Source organism: Falco naumanni, chromosome 10 (genome assembly GCF_017639655.2).
Source record: "Falco naumanni isolate bFalNau1 chromosome 10, bFalNau1.pat, whole genome shotgun sequence".
Lineage (NCBI taxonomy): Eukaryota > Metazoa > Chordata > Aves > Falconiformes > Falconidae > Falco > Falco naumanni.
In genome coordinates, this window is record NC_054063.1 from 22,058,018 (window position 1) to 22,081,031 (window position 23,014).

Below are 23,014 nucleotides of genomic sequence, written 5' to 3' on the forward strand. Positions count from 1 at the left end.
CGCCTTGTCCCAGCCTCAGGGGCTGCAGGCTGGCGCCTGGCACCCTACAAGGAGGTGGGACAGCCCACGTTCTCCTCATCCCACTCCTGGGCTGGGTTTGGGGTCACCCAGCTCTCTCCCTCCATGCCCGCTCTCCCCCAAGCTGTGGGGGCTCAGCCCCGGCAGTCAAGGCAGAGCACATCCCCATCCTGCCAGGCTACTGCACCCCGATCCCTGCTCAGTCACCCCGCTCGGGAGCCAGACCCTGGCCCAAACACACCCAGGCACAGGCTGGCGGTGGGTGCGGGTGTTCAGCAACCAGGGCCCCAAATCTGGGTGTTGCGGGGAGGGGCACAGGCTGGGGAAAGGCTGAGCACTGGAGGGGGAAGGGGACGGTCACTTGGAAACAGCCAGACAACGGCCACGGGCCCCACAGGGGGAAGGTACTGCTGGTGAGCTGGGATGGCAATGGCGGCCCTGGCAGGCGGCTGAGCGGGGATACAAGCTGGAGCAGCGGCCCTGGCACTGCCACACCAGCACTCCTTCCTTCGACATAGTTTAATATGAGAGAAAGCAAATGCACAATACAAAATTTAAAAACCGGCCTGTGGTTTGCCCCCCCCCCCACCTTGTACCCCCATAGGAAGATAGGCAGGGGGGCAGCGGTGTGGCCCCGGGGGGCCAGCGGGGGGGTGGGGTGGCTATGCGGCATACATCGATACCCCACCTGGGTGGCTGCTCCGACACACACAACACGATGCTCTTGCACAATTGTTTCGTCGTCTGTCACTTGTGGAGGGTCTGGAAGGGCCCCAGCCCAGCGGTGCCAGGCATAGCCCGTGGGCAAGGTCACTTCTCCTTCTTGGAGGCTTCTGTCATCTCTTCTTTGGAGGCCCCTGGCACCTCCTTGCAGGTAGAGCTCTCCTCGTAGCTGGGAACGAGAGGGACAAAGGAATGAGTGAGGCCAGACCTTCTCTGGGGACAGAGACCTGTGCCAGGCAGGGACAGCCCAGCCCCGGGCCATCGGCTGGGGGTCAGCCCTGCCGCACCAGCCAGGCTGTGCCCATGAGGAGGTCAGCTCCAGCAATCGCCCCCCCAGTGCAGGAAGCCTGATGGGGCAGAGCCCAGACAGGGAGATGAGTGGTGCAACACCCCCCTGACACCCCCAGGGATGGGGTGGACCCAGCCAGGGGACAGGGCTTCCCCCAGTCGAGCTGTCAGGCCAGCTCAGTGCCCGGGGCTCTGCCCTTGCTCCCCAGAGCACCATCAGATATCCTGGATAGCACCACGCTTCCCCCCACACTGCCCTGCCGAGTACTGGAGCCAGGGGGGCCGGTTAGCGGGGGGAGCCACAGAAAGATCAACAGACCCCCAGGGTCTTGCTCCTCTGGCTGCAAATCCCCCCCAGCACCGGCCCCGAGGCCCTGGTGAAGGAAACCCGGGAGCGTTGCCTTCCAGCAGGAAGCACTACGAGGGCAGAGATGTCAGATCCTCTGGCCCCTACCTGGCCAGAGCGACAGACAAAGGGCACCGCGTGCAATCGCTACATGGCACTAGGGCTTTGCTGCCGGCGTCGGCGGGGACAGGACAGTTTCTGCTGCATGGAATCAGCAAGGCTGGCCGGCGAGCCAGACACGGTGGGGAAGTGGGTAAGTCTTGGTGTGTGTGGCAAGATTTCAGCAGAGGATTCATAGCTGCAGGAGAGAGAGGAAGCAGGAAGGGAAAGGGGAAAGACGAGGACAGAAAGGAGAGGGGGAAGAGAGAGAAAAAGCAGAAGAGTGTTGGAGTAAGACTGCTGCAAACCCACCCCCTGTGCAGGCAGCCTGCTGTCCCCTCCAGCTGCTGGCACCCGCTAGCTCAGGCTGGGGTGGCCCCGGGGCTGTGCTGGCAGGCTCCTGCCTGCACCCCCTTGCCTGCAGACCCCAGGGCAGGGCTGCAGCAAGGGAAAGCGAGGGCTGAGACCCGGGGAGAAGGCAGCTCCCACTGGCACGCATGGGGCCCGGCAGCCAGAGCCCACAGAACAGCAAGCCTGGGCACTGGGAAGGCAGCGGCAGGGCGGCCCAGGGGCTGTGCAGGAAGCAGACTGATGTGGCAGAGCCTCTCCCGCTGAAGCGAGGACAGCGGGTCTGCAGGAGGTGTGAGCAGCAGGACACGTTCCCCACTGCTGACAGAGGCAGAGTGAAGTTTACTGCCTGCCTAGGGAGACTTGGCAAGGCTGGGAGCTGTGAAACTGACCCTGATTGTCATCCACCTCTGCTCCATCAGCACCCCTTCCCCAGGCCTGCAGCACAGATCTGCTTGCTCCCACACCACTCCCCCCAGCACTGCCTGTACTCGCCAGGGCATCAGACCCTCGCTGCCCTCTCCCACGGCACCTGACGGCTGCTGTGAGACACCCCGTGCAGGCAGCTCACCGCGCGCAGGCAGCTGGCTGGCTGAGACCACAGGGGAACTGCCAGCTCCGGGCTGCTGTCAGTGCAGGGGGGATGATCAGGGTGCACCAAAGCCACGCAGGTGAGCTACACCTGGTGAGATTCGTGTGGTGGGAGCCGCTGCCCTCCAGGCATAGGTCCCATCATTTCCCACTTCCTCTGCCAGCAACTGGAGCAGCTTTGAGGGGGGTTGGACCCCAGGGCCCGTCAAGGTTGCAACCCCCAAGCCTCCTGCACTTGGCCTAGCAGCACTCGGCAAACAGCAGCAGCTTGTGCAAATGCTCTGTGGGGGCACTAGCCCCCTGTGCCCAACTGCTGGGCTCCCCAGGCCCCTCGCTGCCTGGCTGGCCAGGCTCACAGCGTCTCTCCCCAGTTTCCTGGTGCGGGAGGTGGTGCTGCTGTCAGCTGGTGAGTCACGGCACTGGGGGAGAGCGGCTGCAGGATCCCAGGTGCACAGGAAGGACGATCCCAGGACACTCAGCGCCTGCAGCAGCAATTGTCAGAAGCAAACATCAAAGGATGGGCAGGTGCAGCAGGGCTGGGGAGCCGGCCCGGCTGACAGCCTGGTGGGAACATGCATACCTGCATCTCCCAGGGGAGGGGAAGGTGGCGAGCACAGCCAGCTCCCTGCTGCACCCCAGTCGGATGCTGGTTTCCCTTTGACTAGGCTGAAGGCTCAGGCACTCCCAGAACGGAGAGGCTGGGGGGTGCAAACACTGCTTTGGGATGTTCCCCTCCCTCCTCTTCTTCAGCCATTCTCAAACAAGCAACTGCACTGGGCCACCACTGAACTGCGAGCACAACTGGATGAGCGTAGTGGAGAAAGCTCCCAGGCGGGCCAGACCACGCTCCGTGCAGCTCAGAGAGGACAGGCAGGTGGCCAAAAGCTGCCCACTGACAGCAAACAGGCAAATGCCTGGCGCATGGCAGGCTGAGAGAAGGGCCAGAGCACAACAGCACAGCACAGGCTCCTGTCTCTGCCCCTACGATCCCTGGGGCAGGGAGACTGCTGCAAACCAGGATACTTCACCTGAGCGGGGAGGCTGGGATGTGCTCAAACCAGCCCTGGCTGCTCTTGCAGCTGGATCCAGCTCCATTCTCCCCCACCCACGGGCCCTGGGACACAATGACCAAGTATCTCAGCACCAGGTGTGCGGTCCCACCCTCCCCTGCCTGCCAGCGCACGGGAAGAGTTTGTCACCAGGGCGTAAAGCAATACCAGATGCTGCCTGCCTGTTGGTACTGCACCAAAGCTCCCACCCGGTTACAAGGAGGTGGCTGGAGCCAGGGCCGGCGTGTACAAACACAGACCCGCTCTCTCCACCCACGCACATGCACGTGCACACCCAGAGAATGCCCAGATGAACTCGTCCCCCCAGCTGTGCCCAGGCGTGGGAACATCTGCACGCTTCATGCACTCCAGTGCCGCCAGCAAAACAGCTCCGTCCCCAGCTGACGCTCACCTGAACATTTCAGTTACTTCTCCTTTTGCCAAAGCCACAAGAAGTGGGAATCCGATACATGCGGGGACCAGGTACAGAAGAGCAGGCTGTTGGGAAGAAAAACAACTGTTAAACCAAGCCACAAAATCACCCCTCAGGAGGAGCGTGAGGCAAGCTGGCCCTGTCCCCTCTGCACCCGCAGCGTCTGTCACAGCATGGCAGAGAAGGTTAATGCCCCAGAAAGCAGCTTCGAGACCCAAGTTGCAGCTGCAGCAGTACAAAGACCTCACCATGAGGTCCCTGCAGGCCATGAACACACAGAGGGCCCCTGCGCAGAGCAGTGACAGCACCCACAGTGTACGGGCTCCCAGGGTGCCCCCACAGCACAGAGGGTGGGTTTTCAAGGGCCCTTTGGTTGTAAAGAACCACAAAAACACAGGGCAGCCTGGCAGAGGTACTGTTGTTGGAAAGACAGCTGCCCAAGCCAGCCTTGCCCCAAACAGGACTCTGCTCCAGCCAGGCACAGAAGCCTTGGGCACGGAAAGGTACAGGCAACACTGGAAAAGCAAAGGCAAGAGAAGGAGTGTATCTGATTTTTCCTGGCATGACGCAGGAACCTCATGACCAAGCTGGTGTTTCCTGCTTGGGATGTGCATCTGCAGGAGGCAGCACGGCAGAGCTCACCTGGGCATGCTTGAAGATGTGCATGATGAATATGGTCAGGCCCAGCCCGAAGATGTAGGCCACAAAGCTGGTGTAGAAATACGTGTGTGTGTTCTTCTTCAAGCTGTAGAGAAAGGGAGCAAAGCCCAGTGACTTCAGGTCTGGGATGCCAGTGGCTGGAACAGAGCTGCCCAGTGCCCTCAGTCGCCTCCCTCCATGCTGAGGTGAGGGGAGCTGTACTCTGCCCGCGCTCTCGGGCCAGCACAGGGGCTGCCACCAGCATAGCCCCAACCCCGCAGGAGCAGTGAGGGACTGGATGGGGTGACACCCAGGTGAGGGGCTGGGGAAGAGAAGGAGGCGTGCAATCCTGCTGCTGGACAGCTACAGGGAGGGGAGGAATCTGTGCCGGGTGGGACCCAGCTTCCTGGGGGAAACACGGCCCGTCCCTGGCACCCCACTCTCAGCACGTGCTGTTTTATCAAAGGGCAGGCCACGGGAACTGAGATTCCCAGCAGGTGCAGGCAGGATGTGGGTGGAAACACCTGGAAGACCTGGCACAGACTGGAGGGTCTGTGCAACAGCAGCGGGAGCGGGGCCACACCACCGCAGTCGCACGAAGGGCCCATTCCCAGCAGCTCCCCAGCCAAAGACTTTCAGTGTGGGGCAACTGCTGAAAGCTACAGCCTGGTGTTAGGTGCAGCTTCTCTGCGTAGGAAGGAGCTTCCAACATCAACAGCAATCCAGAAGTAGCCAGCAATGCCAGGCACTGATTTGCATCCACAAGAGCACTTCCCAGGTGCCAGCACCCCCGGCTCTTTCCCACACTGTCACCATTTCCCTTCACTGCTGAGCACAGCCACAGCCACCCTGCTCTCCCCTCCTCAGTGCCAGGGAGATGGTGAGGCTCCCACTGTTACGTGCTGCTGGCCTGGCCCTTTCCCCTGTGCTGCCTGCCCTGCCCACCTTGCCATGCGTACAGCAACCTCTGTGAACTCGAATGACTCACTCCCAGTGCTCAGGACCTACCCACAAAGCCAGCCCTGCTCACATCTACTCTTCCAAGAACTTTCTCTTCCGCCCCCTGTCCCAGCCACTCTCTTGGGTCCCACGCCAAGCCCCGGAGGGGAGCGCACGACTGCGCTCCTGCCTTCCCTTTATCCTTTTCCTCTACAAAAGCAGTTCAAGTATGTTGCAAGATCCAACCTGCCAGGGACCCTTCCCTGTCGCCCACTCACCTGATGTCAAACCGCAGCAGCAAGGCAATGAAGATCCCTGCGGGCAGAAGGGGACAGTCAGGGACGGCAGCAGGGACAGCAGCAGGGCGGGCAGGGCAGGACCCGCAGCCGCGCCGGGCGGTGCCTTGGCGCACAGCGCCCCCTCGCGGCACAAGGCACCAGGACAGCACCCACACCTGCGGGAAGCCCCGCACCCCGGGTCCCCGAAGCCCCCAGGCCCGGCAAGAGACCGCCAGGGCTTCGGCATGGCCCCGCAGCCTGTCCAGATGGGGGATCCCAGTCACGTTCCCCCTCTCCTGTCCTTACCTGGAATGACAATGTCTCCCAGACCCAGCATGGCAAAGTTGTCAGCGTCCAGCCCCTTCTCCAGCAGGTCCTGAGGGAAAACCACTGCAAGGGGCAGAGGGAGGCAGAGTGAGGGGGCAGCATCTGTGCTGAGCAGACCTCAGCAGCACCGCTGTGCCTGGCAAAAAGGAACTGGAGCAGGGCAAGACCCCTGTCCCTGCCCTTGGCCCACTCCTCCCCTGCAGCTCCCCTTCTCCTTCCTGAGATGACTCCAGGCACCAGGATGAGAACCCAAGGGGTTTGCAGCCAGCCCCATGCACAGCACTCAAGCCCAGCTCCCAGGACCCAAACTACAAAGCACAAATTCACTCTCTTTTGGGGGGGCCTGTGGGGTCTTTTGCATGCTGGTTTTTTGGTTTTTTTGGGGTTTTTTTTGAGGTGGAATTGGCCGCTCTGAGGGTGCAGACTAATGCAGACTAAGGGAGCCAGCTCAGGGCGCAGCAAACCATCCCCCTCCAGAGACCTGGCCTGCTCCCTGCAGGTCGGTGTCACCAGGCAGCTAAGGGGGTCACTAGCAGGAAACCTTCCTGCACATGTCCCACCTTCTGAGCTATCTCCAGAAGGCAGAGGGTGTACAGGGCAGCGACTGCAGCAGAACAGACAGCCCCTCCTCCAGCACACAGGGAAGATCTACTCACGTTTTATTGGGGCTTCAAACGATTTGGCAACTGTCACCATCACATTGGTGCCAAAGACCTAGGGGCAAGCAGAGGAGTCCTGGGTGATCACAGCTGCACAGGAACAGGAGCATGCTCAGCTACAGCCTCACTTCACAACGCAGACTGGCCTCAGTGGCAGAGCAGCAAAAGAGCTGCCAAACTGTGCAGAGAGTCCTGCGAGTGAGCCTCCTGCCCAGGGGAGAAGGCACAGGACAGCACTCAAGGAGGTGAGCATGTCACATCCATCCTGCTTCCTGAATGGCACCAGGGAGACAGCTCCCACTCAAATTGCAGAGCTGCAGTGCTGCCCACCACCTGGCCTTCCTCAGCACCTACCCCTGCGGGTCAGTTCAGCTCTAATTAGTCAACTCAGTGGAAAGCCTGACTGCTGCACAGGGCATTAATCTGAGGGCAGGAGGTGCCAGCAGACAGTCCCAGCCAGTGGCAGGCTGCTGCCCATAAAACTCCAATGGGGACCAGAGTAATTGACAGATCAGCTGTATTTTACTCTGAGGTAATTTATTTGTACTGCACTATCAGCTTTAAATACTGGCGTCATTTAGGGGATGGACTGTAAACACACAGGTCAACCACCCTTATTTCAGTTCCCTTTTCATCTCCAAGCCTCCAGTCTTGGCTACACCAGCAGCAGGCACATAAACCAGGTGCTGGTTAGCACCAGCAAGATCCTAGAGCTAGGGATTAAAGAGAAACCTTAAAGCAAGCACCGGGCATCAGATTAACTCCCACAAGGTACAGCAAGCTCTGGGCATGACCATGGAGTGACAGGACTGCATTGGGACCAGGGAAAAGCATCACATGCAAATTCATCCCAAGACTATGCAGGGGGCAGTATCATCAATCCACGGAGCAGTTCTTCCTCCTTGGATCTCACTGTGATTAAATTCATGCTAAGATACAAGCAATTGGTCCTTGCAGAGGGGCACAGTAAGAGGGTCTCCAAGATGGCCCTTCTGTGAGGTTCCGGCAACACACTGAGCTGCCAGGGAGGCTGAGGCAGGAGACAGCCAGCAAGTGCAGAGCAGCGAGGGTCGCACTCTTGCCATCTCCCAAGTACTGGGAAGACACCTGCACCCCGAGCAGGGCGCAAGGCACTGTGTGTGCTAAGCCAGGAGGGCTGAATCCTCTCCAGCTGAGAGCAGCAGAGCAAATGGCACACAGGCTAACAAACCACAGAGCTGAGACTGTTAACAAGCCTGTGAAGCAGGGACAGCACCAGCCTAGTGCAAAATAACACACAGTAGCCAGGCTTAAATAGAGAATGATTACTCAAGGCAGCTGCAGAGCTGCTGGACAGACCTCAAGGTATACAAGTGTCTCAGACATTTGGAAACACAGTAATTCAGAAGGTGGAGGCAGCAGAAAGGACTGGCAAATATGGGCATTGCAAGGAGAAACATTCCTCCAGGCCCACTGCAGAGACATGACGAAAACCTCAAAATGAAGATGTCAGGGTGGTGCACTGGCTGAGGGAAAGAGACTGGAGGCATTCCAGTGTTTGGTTCTCTGTGCGAGAGAACAGAAGGATGCTAACGAAGCTGGCGGAGGCACAGCCCATACAAGCAGGATCAGCAGGCCCCACAGCAGCCTTGTCCTCCAGCCCACCCAGCAGCTCCACCAGGCATTGGAAAGACCTTAGCAGGGAATACATGTCACCAGAACTGGATATGCCACACACCTGGGTACTCAACAGCCTAGCTAGGATCCCTGCCAGCCCTGGGCTTTCTAAGCCAGAGATTAAAAGAAAATGCATTTGCTGAGCCACGTTCTGCCACTGTTTGATTCTGTCATCATCCCCACCACACGCCTTTGGGCTGAGAAAGTGGAAATCCTGACTGCAAACGTGTGTCCAGCCAGCGTGCTGCCTCCAAAGAGGCGTAACGCCACGCACATGCCTTCCGCCAACGGCTGCAACTCGCGTCCGCCCCGGGGAACACTCCCGTTTACCCAGAAGACGTCGTAGATGAAGAGGCCCCCAAGCAAGATGCAGCCAGTGCTGACGTTGTTCAAGTGCAGCAGCTCCACCCCGTTGAGGGAGAACGCCAGCCCAAAGAGATTGTTGGCAATCCAGTGCTGAGAATGACAGGAAAAAGGGATTTGGGTCCCACTGCACGTGCCCAGCCATTGCCTCAGCCTCCCTGCAACAGGGCTGCAGCTCGCTTACCTTTCTCAGCAGGTACCAGACCCCAACAACACTGCTCAGGGCCAGGCATACGAGATCCTTGGTGTCAAACTCGTAATTCACTATTTCTGCAATAAAACAGAGAAGGCAGATTTTGGGCAGTGCAGGCAGCTCCCCTTCCCGCGCAGGGCAGAGATGGGTGACTACAGCAGCGCAGCAACACAGACCAGAGCGCTTACGTCCTAAATGAAGGGACTGTACCCACAGGAACGGCCGTGCCCACAGTAAACAAGTACAAACTGCAAGCGAGTGAGCAGCCGGCCCTGGCAAGCTCAGCCCCCCCTCCTTCAGCCAGACTCTGCCACATGGACAGCATCTGCGATCCTTCTGTCAATGAGGAAATTGGATTCAGGCACTGTTTAAGGCATGGAGAGGCAAATCTTCTCCCTCTTCCTGCACCAGTTAACTCCTGGTGGTATCACTAGAAAAATTCTTGCAATTCACTGTTCCCTTACCAGTAAAGCTACTGGGCAGGATACTTATCAAAGCATCTTCTACCAGTGCCAAGACTGAATCAGATAAGGCAGCACAAAAAAGTCAGTACTATGCTACCCAAAGAGCTTAAATAAAGGCAGTGAATCTAACCACAGTGCTAGTTCCATTTCCTATAGCACTCTGGGATCTGTTTCTGGAGTTTCGCTGCCAGCACAGAGGGAGAGCACCAGCCAGTGCAAGAAGATGCACATGGCAGCCCCAGCTCTGCAGGGATACACTGGGCTTACATTGGCTACAGAAGCGTAGCGGGCAGTAAGAGGCAAATCTTGGATAAGGTTGTCTCAATCGGCTGGAAGTCAAAGCATCAAGTGACAAAAACCAGAACAGTAAAGGCAGAAAACATTCAGGCCCCCAGGAGACCAGTGAGCCAACATACCCTCCTTGTTTTCCCCGGAGCCCTGGGTGAAGAGAAGCTGGTATTGTTTGTTGGGGAAATTTGCAGGGAAGAATCTGTTCATCATGGGGCTGAAATGAGAGGTGTAGAGAAGGGCAGTTTGACAGAAACCCCGCAGGACACGCTGCCCAGCACCTCTGAATGATGGTGTTGCAGCACAGCCATCAGCCCACACCCCCTCCCGAGATGGGGAAATGCCAGGTTTTCACACAATCACAGCATCACAGAATGGTCGGGGTTGGAAGGGACCTCTGGAGATCTGGTCCAACCCCCTGCTAAAACAGGTTCTCCTAGAGCAGGTTGCAGAGTCGCGTTCAGGTGGGTTTTGAATGTCTCCAGAGAAGGAGACTCTGCAGCCTCTCTGGGCAGCCTGTTCCAGTGCTCTGTCACCCTCAAAGCAAAGAAGTTTTTCCTCACGTTCAGATGGAACTTCCTTGTGTTGCAGTTTCTGTCCATTGCCCTTGTCCTGTTGCTGGGCACCACTGAAAAGAGCCTGGTCCCATCCTCTTGATACTCACTTTTAAGATATTTGTAGACATTGATAAGATCACCTCTCAAGTCTTCTCCAGGCTAAACAGGCCCAGCTCTCTCGACCTTTCCTCATAAGGCAGATCCTCCAGTCCCCTCAGCATCTTTGTAGCCTCTGCTAGACCCTGTCCAGTAGTTCCCTGTCTCTCTTGAACTGGGGAGCCCAAAACTGGACACAGTACTCCAGATGCAGCTGGAGTCAAGTTTTCCACTCCAGGGACTGGCAGGAGCCCCAGCTTCACTCACCAAGCCACAGACATGGGACCTTGTCCTCCCCAGAGGTCTGACCTGCCGTATGTGACGTTCCCTCCCAGCGCTCCAGGGTAGCAGGCACAGAGCATCACCCACTAGAAGGGAGGACCCACCCCAGACCACAGCATGTGCCCTGTGTCCCCCAGCAGCCCCCTGGGCACCCAGAACTGGGTGGGCCACCACTGAATGGCTCTCCTGAAGAGCTGGGAGCAGAGACAAAGCCCTTGCCCAGCACCGGCCTAGGGAAAGCCTCTGGTCCCCAACGCCCTAGAGCTCAGGAAACAGGAAACCAGTTTTACTTTTTCAGTTACTGAAACAGCCTATGCTTTCAAAACCTTGTGCCAAGCATCCACGCAACGCTGGGGGACGTTATTGTGAACTCCAGCTGCCTCTTTCAGCTGTCCCAATAAGGGGAACATGGGTGCAGAGGAGCTCTCCCCTCCACAGGGCAGTGAGAATTGTGCCAGGCCATAGCAGCTCCTCAGGGTGAGCTGGCCTTGTCCCACGATAGCGGCCACTCACACCTCCATGAGCTATCCCAGTGATGCAGTACAGGGTACCGGATTGCTGGGACCCCCCCAACTTTGGATCCCCCAAGGAAGAGTTCACAGCATGCTCTGGGCCCTTCACACCACCAAGGAACAATACTCTAGAGCTGGGACTTGATTCTGCTGCAAGGCAACGGTCCTCTAGAAGCCCCCCGTTAAACTCAACACCCTGCTGCCTCACAAAGCGGGCAGCCTTGGACACCCCTGCCCCAGTTGCACCCTTCCCTCCGCTGTACCTGATGGTATGGGACAGGGCTAGGATCCCCAGCACGAAGAAGTACATGGAAAGCAGAAGATTGATGTACTCTTGAGAGAATATCTGCATGACAAATCCAAAGAGGGGTTAGTTAGCATAGCATCCTCCCCATCTACAGCACTTCATGTTCCCATCAGCAGCTGCTGTGTCAGTGCTCCAGGGAGGCAAGAAGAATAGCTGGAATAACCCAAATTCATGCACCGCTGATGGGAAATATGTTGGAAATAGCTGTGTGCTCGCAGAACAAGCACAGTGGGCCTACAAGTTTCCGTGCATCTATGAGCTGCTCAGGTCAAAAAATAACTCCTGCACTGCAGAAAGGAGGACAGAGCTTCCCCAGCCTGTCCCCTGCAGACTGAGCCCAAGCAGGGAGCGAGGCACCATACCACTCCTGGGGGCTGTCCTGGCAGAGGGGAGCAGCAGCACCCCTGCCCTGTCACTGCAGCGGGCCAAGTGCATCCTGCCCTAATTAAACACCATGTTATTAGAACTCCTGCCCTCCAATGCACACACTGCATTGCTGCCAGATCACACCCCTACAGCCCAGAACAAGGGTCCCCGGGGTCCTCCATGCTCTCCTGGAAGGGGAATGCTGGAATATGAGTGCTCATGGCAGGTTGCGGAAATTAAAAGGAAGAGCCTCTGATCATGCAGCAACTGCAGCAGGGCCACACTGCACATCCAGTACTTCTTCTCCTGGTGTCTCTATCCCAGCCAGCAGCAAGAGACAGAAAAGGCACCTGAGGAGGTGGAAGAGTACCCTGAGACATGGGCCACAGGGAAGGGGTGGGCTGCTGGGGGTCCTGTCAGTGGCCAGAGGGGCTCGGGCGGCAAGGTCTGGTGGGCCTGCTCCATACCCCACCATCAGAAGAGGCTCAGCAGATGCTTGGCTTTACTACTGGTGACCTAAAAGAGGAACTGCTGCCTCAGTGAGCACACAGGCTAAACTTCCCTGCTGGGAAAGCAGGACATATTGCTGGGGAGGCCTGATCCTGTCTGCTGCTGCAGAGCTGACCTCTGTGGCTGCGCAGGCTGTGGCATGCACTCGCCTTTCTGCTGCAGCCACAACACAGGCCAGCACCCAGGCCCACATCAGGGTGAGGACCAACAGGACACAGCCATCAGCCCACTTAACCCAGGGCAGGAGCCCGCAGCGTCAGTCAGCTATTGCATGGTAATTGCAAGAGTTACCAGAAAAGGGACTGTAAACTGCAGTATTCCCAACTCTGCACCTTAAACCTCATCTCCTGGGCAGCCAGAAGCACCCTGCTACCTTGCAGGCAGCCCAGGCCAGCAGGGCTGGAAGGTGCTGAGCTGACAGGACTGCTCAGCTCCTGGCTGTGGTGATCCCATGGCTTATCAGGCCTCTCCAGGAGCTCAGCCACAGCATGCACAGCCACAGGGGCTTTACGCCAAGATATCTTCTCTACACAGCCAAGAGCACCTGCTGCTGGGATCTCCTGTGACTCAGGAATGGTCATCTAACTCTGCTTGTTGGGTCTGCACGTGTAAAAGACTTCATGTTGAATACATAGGGGCTCACCCACACGGTAGCAATCCCCCAGGCCTGCAGCCAAGACAGCTTCAGAACCACAGCATGGAGCACAACACTGAGACAGCAGCATTTGCAACTCAGGAGTCCCTGGCACCCTCTGATTTTCTGTGCACTGTCAGGTCGGCCCACAGAGGCAGACAGAGCGCAGGGGTGAACTTGCCCCACAGCAGCTCTCCAGAACCAACTTGTGCACAAACAGGCCCCGATTTCCCCCAGGCTGTGACAGTTCACACGAGAACAGACGTCCTCCTGCGCAGTGACACTGAAGAACTCGAGCTGTGCAGCCTTAAACATTTTCTGTCCCAACACTAAGGGCCAAAAATCAAGTCAGCCCCACTTTGGGAGCTCCTGACCAGGCAGGGAGGATGGCAGGCAGCGGTTCCAGCATCTGCTGGCATTGCTCACTTACTTTAAAGAAGAGGTAGAGCCCCAGAAGGGTGCAACTGGCAACAATGGGAAAACGAGCAGCATCTCGGCTGGTAATGGTCTCTGGCATCTCCGAGGAGTTCTGGAGAGGGAAGGAGAGGAGAGGAGGGGATCAGTCCCTACTCTGGCTTCATACCTGTGCAGAAGGTGAACAGACATGAGTGGGACTCCACAGCGGCTTGAAGCCGGGCAGGACACCCACTGCCCCCCCATAATTTCAAGAGGTGGTGCTGTGTCACTGGCAGAGCCTGAGATGGAAAAAGGAAATGTTGCACTCATCCTTCCAAGGGCTGCCACAATTTACTGCTTTTTTCCTCTTGGACAAGGGAAAAAAACCCTGCACTGGTGTTCCTGTCCCTCCCTACCCAAAGGGGAGGTGGGGTCCCTCGCTGCTTATAGCCAGCTGTCCCCATCAGCCTTCCCATCTGTGGGCACCATATGTCAATAACTCTCTGAATGACGTTTCTCTCCAATCACCTTTTTATCCTTCACCTCGCTCTTGGGGTACTCCTTGTGCTCAAAAGCCGTCAATTTATAAACCCCCTTCGCCTTCTGAGACATCTTTGCACCAGCTGAACCAGCCCCTTTTCAAGGCATTTCCCAGGAGAGACTTTCATCTGAGAGGCAGAGGGCTGCCTGCTGCCCTGCCTGCTCCCCTGCCCAGCTGGCCGCTGCTCAGAGATCTAATCTTGCACAGGCAAACACCTGTGGCCAGTGCCAGACAGAGTGCATGTCAGTGGAGGCAAAACAACCCCGTGAAGGAACAGCAGTTTATGCCGGGCACGGCAACTGCCACACAGCACTCAGCGGTGCAGAAACAAGAGCCCAAAGAGCGGCTGGCTCCCTGTGGTGTGAGCAAAGAGAAATCCCCCCCAAACCACAGCCAGGCCCTGCTCGCAGATCTCAGTTGCCCGGGCTGCCAGGAACCCCACTAAAATCATCTGAACCCCCTGATTTAAGGCTTAAGGCTGGACAAAGGGCTTCTAAAAAATAGTAATAAATTTGCCTGTGTAAAACAGTCCCTTCTCCTGAACATCAGGAGCCAAAGTGTTGGAATTTGAGTCTCAGCTGCTACCAGCGAGGGCAGGAGCAAGGCAGAGGGAGCAGCAGCTGGGCTGCAGGGGCAGTGCGGGCAGTGCGGGCAGTGCGGGCGGTGCGGGCAGCGGGCCGGGGACCAGCCCCAGCGCTGCGGGACGCGGGAGCAAAGCCACCCCCGAGTCCCCCCGGCGCTGCACCTCCTGCCGGACGACGGGGCGGCGGTGAGTTCTGCAGCACTTGCATTTATGGGGCCGGGGCCGGAGAAGAGCCGGGGGAGGCCAGATCTCTCCCGGGCCCCCCCGCCTCCACCGGGGCGCAGGGCTCTCTGCCTCGCCAGGGGCACAGACAGCCGCCGGGCCGGGGCACCGGGGGGGGGCCGGGGCCACCTTGGCGGGGGGGAGCGAGGCCCGGAGGGTCTCCCGGGAGGGGCGGGGGAAGCCCCCGCCGCCGGGCCCGGGCTGGGGGGAGGCCGGGCCGCCCCGGGGCCGCGGGGGTACCTTGCTCTTGGCGCAGCTGACGGAGCGCAGCGCCCCGAAGAAGATGGGCAGCAGCGCCATGAGGACGAGGCTGCCGTAGGCCAGCGCCATGCCCTCGGGGGTGGCGGGCGGGCGGGCGGGCGCGGGGGCCCCGGCCCCGACGGCGCTACCGTTGTGCGCCGCGGCCTCCTCCATGACAGCTGCTCCCGCCGCCGTCCGCTTCCGGCCCGCGCGCGCCAGGGACACGTCCTCTTACCGACCGGAAGTGCGTCAAACGTCGACGCCGCCGACGCTGAGCACGCCCCCGGTAACCCGGGCCGCGTTGCTAGGAGACCGGCAGCCGGGGGCCTGCGCGCGGCCTAGCCCGTACCGGGGCCTGCGGCCCCCACAGCCGCCCCGCTCGGGGCCGGGCTCCGGGCTGGCTTCCCGCCGCAGGGCACGGCGGTGGGCCCGGCTCCCCCGTGCCGCGGGTGGGCCGGGAGCCGTGAGGGCAGCCCGGGGCCGGTGGGACGGAGCAGCGCCAGTGGTCCCGCTGGTGGAGTGCCCACACCAGCCCGGGCTCGGGCTGTGCCGCCTCGGCCCCCGGAGCCCTGCGTCACCCCGGTTTATGGTGGTTTATCCTGGCTCCCAGAGGTCCGTGCTGACGCCGTGCCGGCAAGGGGGAGCGCAGCGGCGCTGTCCACGTACAGGCAGGGGGTTCTGACCACAGGCCTGGCCCTTCTTGCCTGGATCCCACGGTGCCAGGAGTGGGTGAGAGTCTGGGGGTCCCTGCGGCCAGGGGGGACCCAGCCCCCTGCAGCCACAAGTGGGAAGGTGGCAGCTGCAGCCACCACCAGCCCAAGTGAGTTGGGCTTCTCCTCCGTCCTGCCCTGGGTTTTCCTGCCCTTTGCTGTTTCTCAAGGACCCCCCTGCGCTGCTGGGGCTCCCCCATGACCTGCCCCAGCCCACCCGTGGCTGCACAAACAGCCCTTCTGTAAAAATGCTTCATAAATGGCAGCAAATTCTCCCTGCTGCTGGACCGGGGCCAGGGCTCTGCTGGAAAATTGGCTGAAATGCGTGTTTTCCTCACAAATATTCCCTCCCCTCCCAAGCCGCTGGCAGCCTGGCTGTGCCACCGAGCCTCCTCCTCCTCCCCAGCTCCTCTGTGTTGGTGCTGCACATCCCTATCGCCCTCGCCAGGACGAGAGTCTGCTGAGAAGCAGAGACATCAGCGAGGGAAAAGATTGAGAAAAGTTAAATGGTGCTGCCCCTAGTTTAGATCTGAGCCACAGGCAGGGGAAGGGAGCACAGAAGGGATTAAAAAGCAATTTAATTTTTTTTTTTAAATGTTTTCTTCCTGGAATCTATTTCAGGACCAGGGGTGATTCATAGTTTTGTGTTTCAGGCAGAGGGCAGATGGAAAGGCCTCCTGGGAGCCCCTCTCTGCAGGGCTGGCCTCCTGCCCAGGATGCTGTCCTCTCCCTGCCACTAACTCTCCCACAAAGGAGAAGGACAGGCACCAAGGGCAGCAGCAGGCAGCCACGCAGGCAGCGTGCCCACACACACCCTGCTGCCTGCCATGGCCTGGCCTGGCACAGCACTGACCCCCTTATCGACCCCCTCACCCAGACCCTTATGGACCCCTCGGGGTGCCCACCCTCCCCCTAAACCCTGGCTTGGCTTGGGAACCCTTGGCAAAGGGGACGCAGGGTGATGCCTCCCCTCCCAGCCTCACCTCCACTGCGCTGCCCGTACACCACAGCCCTGCAGCGCTCCAGCCCCATTCTGGGCTCCGAGATGTGGCCCGGGTGGGAGCGGGTTTTGCCGCGGCGGCTGGGATCTCCTTGTGCACCCACTGAGGGAACTGAACAAAAAAACCAGTCATGTCTCTGCAGCCCATTTGAGAGGGGCTGGTGTGCGGGGAGGGCTGGGGCAGCTCTCAGGGCTGGCATCCCGGTGCGGCCATGCACCGGCTGGGAGCCCACGGGGTCCTTGTCCCAGGGAGGCAGGGGGCAGAGCAGCAACCACCGGGACTGGTGGCACTGGGGCTGATGGTACCAGGGAATGGCATGGGGACTAATAGCGCTGGGGAGCAGGTGGGGCTGGGGAGATTGCAGCAGGGCCGATGGCCATGCAGGGACAGCTGGCACTGGGACAGCCCCGAGAGCACTTGCTGGGGAGCGCTGGGGCTGCTGAACCCCGGCACTACCTGCCCCAGGTGTGGGACCAGTGGGGGCTGCCTGCAGCCCCCGCCCCCCCCCCTTCCTCCCTCGTTTCTCAGTGCCTCGCCGTGGCCCCCCTTGGCCTCTCCTCCCACCCTCCAGCACGGCCGCATTTTTCTGGGTTTGAGCTCATTCTTTCCACTCCCCTCTCTGCCGGCTGCCAACTTTCCACCCCGTGCCCCCCCCCCCCCCCCCCGCCGCCGCCACCTCCTGCAGCAGGGAAATGCCGGCTGCAGCTGCGGGAGACACTGGCAGCAGGAAGGAGCCCCTGTCTCTGCTGTGCAGCCCCCAGCCCCAGTGTGGGCAATGCTGTGTGAACTGCAGCGTTGCATCCAGCGGCACCAGGAGCTGCTGTGGGGGGCTCCAGGACAGGGCCCTGGCAGAGCAGCCAGAGCCACGGCGAGGAGAGAGTAGCAATGCCACCGTCACCAACAGTTCAGGGAGGCACTGGGCAGCACAGAGCAAAACCCGAGTGGGCTTCCCCGTTCCCGGGGACAGAGCTGGCAGGGAGAAACCCTCACTGGGGTTTGCACCAGTGGAGAGACTGTTTTCCCACTGGGTTGCTGCCCCATCCCTGCTTCCCCTTTGCACCAGTGACCCCTTCTCTGGCTGCACGGTGCTGGCCGCGGCCAGTGGCTCCCCACGCTCGAGCCACAGAGCGAGTGGAAACTCCCGACCTGACCTAGGGAGGGAGGGCACTGCTGATCCTCCCTGGCGCTGGGCCTGGGGCCGCTGAGCAGGTTATCCCGTGGCGTCCCGGCTGCTTGCTGGCAGCACAGCCTAAAAACAACCGGCAGAGTCCACACAGCTCCAGCATCACCTCCCCGGGTGCCCGGGGTCACTCACTGCTTGCTGCAGCCAAGCACGTCCTTTCCCGGCTGTGCAGCCTGCAGCTGGTGCCACACTGCCCGGCTCCTGCCTCCCTGCGCTTCCCGGGGCAGCGGGAGCCACCAAGTGCCGGCTCCCTGCCCAGGCTCCCACGGTGCTTGGGGGCTGGAAAGCTGCACCTCAGTGGAGCTCAGCCCTTCCCAGAGGCTTCTCCAGAGCAGACTGGGAGCCAAGAGGTGCAGGGGGGCTGGGGGTTCTGCTGTCACAGGGGACAGTGCTGCGACCACTGGGTGAGAAATCAGTTTTTCCACTATGGGTGGCAACCAGAAGCTCTCCCTGCCCTGAGATGTTTCAGCTGGTGAAGCTGGAGCCCACCAAAGCCTGGCTGGAGCAGGAGGCAGATCCTCTGCCCCAGCCGTGGGCAAGGAACCAGGCCTGTATCCAGCCACGCGGCTCTGGGATGTGGCTCCCCATGGCAGGGACCCAGCAGAGACCAGCACCTCCCTGATGTGGTTTATTCTGCAGATGGAAGGTTTTCCCCATTGCACCAGTACAGAGACAGCAGAAAACTGTCTGAGAAGCACTGGTGCTAGGGAGACATGGCACAAAGCCCTGGCACAGAGGGGCTGGGAGGGTCAGGTGATGCTGCCGGTGCTCCCCCAACCCCTCTCCCTGGCCAGACTCAAGGATGCCCTCGAGGTGGACACCACTATGGTCCACTGCTGGTCCCTGCTGCCCTGCAAATGACAGGCACCATGAGTGGGACCTGCCATGCTTCTGGCAGCCTCCATCCCTGCAGGCAGTCCTGCAGTAGGGCACGGCCATCCCTCACCTCCCGCTCCCCAGGAGCGTTTGTAATCCAGGATCACACCACCCCAAGTGCAGGTGCCCATTCCACCCCCTGCTCCACGGGTGCAACCCAGGGACCCGGCTCCACTTGTCTCCCCTCCTGGAGGAGAAGTGGCCAGATCCAGAGCACCCCAGGCATCCCTCAACACCAGTTACAAGAGCTCCATGTCCTCAGCATCATTCCAGCCCCATCTGGGCTTTCCACAAAGCCACTGGTCATGCTGCTGGCAGAGAGGAGAGTCCCAGCCTGCGTGTGCGGAGGGATGGGAAAGCGGCGGCTCTCAGAGCACAGACAGGTCATGGCAGGACTTGGAACGGAATTTGAGGGCCACTTTGCTGCTGTTCCTGGCCACCAGCCTGTCGAGGAAGCGCCGGGCTCTCTTGGTGAGGCTCTCCTTGCGCTTCTGGCTGGGCACGGGGCGTGTGCAGGACTCTTTGCCCCCTTGGCGCAGGCGGATCTGCCGCACTACCCCCTCGAAGAGCTCAGCCACGTTGTGCTGCAAAGCTGCCGACGTCTCGATGAACTTGCAGTCGAACACCACAGCGCAGGCACGGCCCTCTGCAAGGAAAGGGCAGGGAGGGGGCACAGCCCCGCTGGCACCCTGGGGGACTGGCACTGCTGCATGTGGGGCAGCAGCTGCACATCCACGGACGAGGGGCCAACCACAGGAGAAGCAGCTGGACAAGGAGCCCAGGTGCAGGGCCCCCCTGGGTGTCCTGACCAGCCAGACATCCCACTCCCCACCGCTCACCTTCAACAGAGACCTCGCGGCACCGCACCAGGTCGGTTTTATTCCCCACCAGGATGATGGGGATGTCCTCGGCCTGCCGTGCACGGCGCAGCTGGATGCGCAGCTCTGAGGCGCTCTCGAAGCTGCTCCGGTCGGTGATGGAGTAGATGATGACGTAGGCGTTCCCCACCTGCAGGCACTGGCTGCGGCACCAGCTCTCCTCACCCTGTCACCGCATGGGAAATGAGATGTCACTGCTCTGCAGGGGCCGCTGGCAGCCCTGCTGCTGCTGGGGGGAACAGCAGAGCACCCTAGCACTGATGGGACCTGCCAGCGTACCCCACCATATCATGGGCAGCAGGCATATGGGTCCCATTAAAAAAATGCAGATTAAAAGCTCTTGCTTTTGGGGGGTGTTTGAGAGTTTCCTCCTCTATCAGCAACAAACGGGTTGTGGGCTCAGCCTGGCTTGGAGGCCTGAGGTTGATCCAGCATTGTGGGTGCAGCACCCTGCATGAACCAGGCCCTGCTCCCTGCCGGCCAGGGTGGAATTAAGCAACAGTGGAAATAAAGGGCCACTGTGGGGGTGTTATGGTGCTGGGGCATCTCCAGAAGGCACAGCTGTGTGTGCCAAATGCAGCCGCAGCCTATGCGGGTGCTGTGCCTGCGTTCAGAGCCTGGGCACTGGCTCCATCCCTGCTCCTGGGGACCAGTCGCTGCCCTGTGGCACCCACAGGAACACAGAGCCCCAGAGTGGAGGGAGGCAAAAGGGTATTTCGGGGCAGGCAGTGACAGTGGTGCTGGCATTTCTGCCCAGGAGATGCTTTCACGTGCTGGGTGGAAGGAATGCCCTATGCCAGGCTCTCGGGGCCACTGCTCCGCCTGTTAAAGCGTGTGCCCTGGCTGGCAGCACTCACATGTGGATTTGCCCAGTCAGCTCCTTCAGCCCCATTCCCAAACCACTCCCATGCATTTCAAAGTGGACTGGCACCACACTCCTTCCACACAGCCCCTTGTCCTCCCCTCCTCGTGCGAGGGGGACCCTCTGCCCACACTGCTGCTGCTGTGCTCGCGGTGCCTCGGCACGAGAGCCCGCGCTGGCAAGAACACAGTGGGCAGCCTCCCATGCCGGGGAAAAGTGGGCAAAGAGCTGGTCAGAGATGGGACCCAGCACCTGGCTCACCCAGCATGTCCTCTACGCTGCAGCAAGGGCAGCGGTGGGCCCGGGACACGGCAAGGGAAGCCCCAGGGAGACCTTTGTGGCACTCAGAGGCCCCGAAGCTGTGGCCATGCCCGTACAATGTCTCGTATGTCCCAGCTCACCCGGCCCCGCTGGCACCGTGGGATCCCCGGTGGCTGCTCCGGCTCCCAGGTGTCCATCACCAGCAGCGTGGTCTCCTCACCATCCACGCAGAGTGTGCGCTCATACACGGCCTCTGCAAGAGAGCGGGAGAGCCCGGTTGGCACGGCACAGCCCAGGCTGGAACACGGTGCTGGCACCGGGCTCCTCTCCGCCTCGCACACGGGTTTCTCCCATCACGGGGCCGGACATACCGCACCGCCGCGTCCTCCAGGCCCCCGGTGGGTGACCCTCAGAGGGGCCCCGAGCAGCACCCCCGCCAGGCACCCACCTCTGTGCTGCTCCAGCGGGTCCCGGTCCTGGACACCGGCGAAGAGGTTGACCAGGCTGGTCTTGCCCACGCCGGGGTCGCCCAGCAGCACCACGCGGTACCGGGGCTCGCCGGGCGCAGAGGAGCCCGAGGACTCGGAGGACCAGCTGCCCCGGGGTGCCGCGGTCCTGCCGCCGGGCTCGGAGGCGGACTGGCCAAGCTGGGGGTGGCGGGGCTCGCCCCCCGACGAGGCACCCGGTAGCCCCGGCCGCGGGAGGGGCGTGCTCGCCCTCCGCCGCAGCGGGCTCCTGCTCCCGCGCTGCGTGTTCAGGGTCATCGGCGGCACCGAGGGCAGCGGGCGGGGGGGAGGCGCCCCCAAGGCCCCCGGCCGCGCCGCTCCCGGGGCCCGTCTGAGGCAGCAGCAGCTCAGACACAACTTTCCCCGGGACAAACTGGCTGCTGCCCGGCCCCGGTGCTTTAAACCCCGGGAGGTGGAGCCCCCTCGCCGCGGCCGGTCCCTCCCCCGCCGGGCACACCCCCGCCCGCCCTGCCCGGGCCCCGCAGGGTTCCCTGTGCCGGGGAACGGGAGTTCCCCCGGGGCGCGTCCCCTGGGTCCCCAGGAGCAGCCGGGGCGGGAGAGCGGCGGTGGCACCGGGCGGGATGCGCTGCCGCGGGCTCCGCCGCCTTCCCGTCCTGCGTGGGGCAGGTCCCCCGGGGACCCGGTGTCCCGGGGCCGGCTCGGCTCCATCTCGCGGCTGCGGGGGGCAGCGCAGGGCTCCGCCGCTTCGCCAAGTAAGGAGCGAGCCGAGCGCGGGCCGGTCCTGCCCGGTGCACGGTCCTTTGCCGGGACCGCGGAGCCCTGCTCGGCCGGCGCCACGGGGCACCGGCGCCAAGAGCCGGCGGTGGAAGCCGTGGCCGGAGCTCGCTGAGCACCGGCAGGAGCAGGAGCTGGTTTTGTTTGAACTCATCGGTTGGCTCAGACCTGCGCCAGTGCTGCAGCACTGCACCAAAGTGCCCAGCACTGGCCTGACCCCACACTGGGACACTAGTCTGGCCCATACTGGGATGCGCTGGCAGAGTGTCGTGGCACCAGGGCCATCCCAAGAACCCCTCATGGTCAGAGCACAGCTACTGGGAGGTCCTTTTTAGCTTCATCCCCTCCGGTGTTACCGATACAGCACCAAGGGGCACGGCTGCACGTGGGGGAGGGCTGGCGATGGCTCCCTGATAGCTGTAGCCGTGGGGCTTGCCCCATGTGCCCTCCCAGGGCCTGCAGCCTGTGAGTGCAGCTCAGCCCATGCTGGTAACACCTTTACTGGACCACATAACCCATCAAGCAAGATGCCCAGGAGGCTGAGCAGAGCTGGGATGGAGAAGCTGCTGACAGCAAAGGAGGCACTTTGTGGCTCAGCACCTCATCTGAGCCCGGCCGCACTCTGCGCTGGGTGAGGGGCCTGCAAGAAGAGCCTGGCCAAGCATCAGATGAGTACATCTCCTTGGGGGGGGATGCTGGGGACCGCCTCGGTATCTGGCATGTGCCTGAGAGAGAGGGCAGTTAGGAGGGACAAAGCAAAGGGTGGGAATAAGGGCCATACTTCAGCTAGTTTGGTGAGATGAGGAGGAGAAGCTCCTGCATGGGCAAGGCAGGAGGTGGGTGGCTGCTTGGGTGCTCTGTGTGGCACACTCAGGGTTTGGAGGTGTCTTGTCCCCTGTACGGCAGCCCCATCACCAGAGGGCATAAGATGGGTAGCAGCTGTGCTATCTTCTCTAGATCCACAGGTATGCCTATCCCAGATGGTTTTTGTAGACGAATGAAGCTGGGTTAATTAGCATTGATAATATACAACTGTGGGTTGGCCGATGTAGATA

At 60.8% G+C, this 23,014-nt stretch overlaps 2 protein-coding genes across 4 annotated transcripts; both read right to left on the minus strand.

Moving 5' to 3' along the window:
* Window positions 1–522: 522 nt before the first annotated feature.
* HM13 (histocompatibility minor 13) lies at window positions 523–15,154 on the minus strand. Of its 3 annotated transcripts, XM_040608835.1 has the most exons (14): window positions 14,948–15,154; window positions 13,396–13,494; window positions 11,412–11,494; window positions 9,830–9,918; window positions 8,941–9,026; window positions 8,724–8,849; window positions 6,735–6,792; window positions 6,058–6,141; window positions 5,752–5,788; window positions 4,538–4,640; window positions 3,873–3,960; window positions 1,865–1,990; window positions 1,484–1,673; window positions 523–910 (listed from the first exon to the last, which is right to left on the minus strand). In XM_040608835.1, the coding sequence occupies exons 1-14, from the start codon at window positions 15,119–15,121 to the stop codon at window positions 829–831; spliced, it is 1,425 nt and encodes a 474-aa protein (XP_040464769.1). In that variant the 5' UTR covers window positions 15,122–15,154; the 3' UTR covers window positions 523–828. The 3 variants fall into 3 exon arrangements, with proteins under 3 accessions (XP_040464769.1, XP_040464768.1, XP_040464767.1); XM_040608834.1 differs by lacking the exons at window positions 1,484–1,673; window positions 1,865–1,990 and having other exon boundaries at window positions 3,875–3,960; window positions 14,948–15,147; XM_040608833.1 differs by lacking the exons at window positions 523–910; window positions 1,865–1,990 and having other exon boundaries at window positions 1,489–1,673; window positions 3,875–3,960; window positions 14,948–15,151.
* Window positions 15,155–18,456: 3,302 nt separating this feature from the next.
* REM1 (RRAD and GEM like GTPase 1) lies at window positions 18,457–21,599 on the minus strand. Its single transcript, XM_040609569.1, has 4 exons — window positions 21,167–21,599; window positions 20,859–20,971; window positions 19,557–19,761; window positions 18,457–19,363 (listed from the first exon to the last, which is right to left on the minus strand). Exons 1-4 carry the CDS (start codon window positions 21,480–21,482, stop codon window positions 19,086–19,088), a joined length of 912 nt encoding a protein of 303 aa, XP_040465503.1. The 5' UTR covers window positions 21,483–21,599; the 3' UTR covers window positions 18,457–19,085.
* Window positions 21,600–23,014: the final 1,415 nt, after the last annotated feature.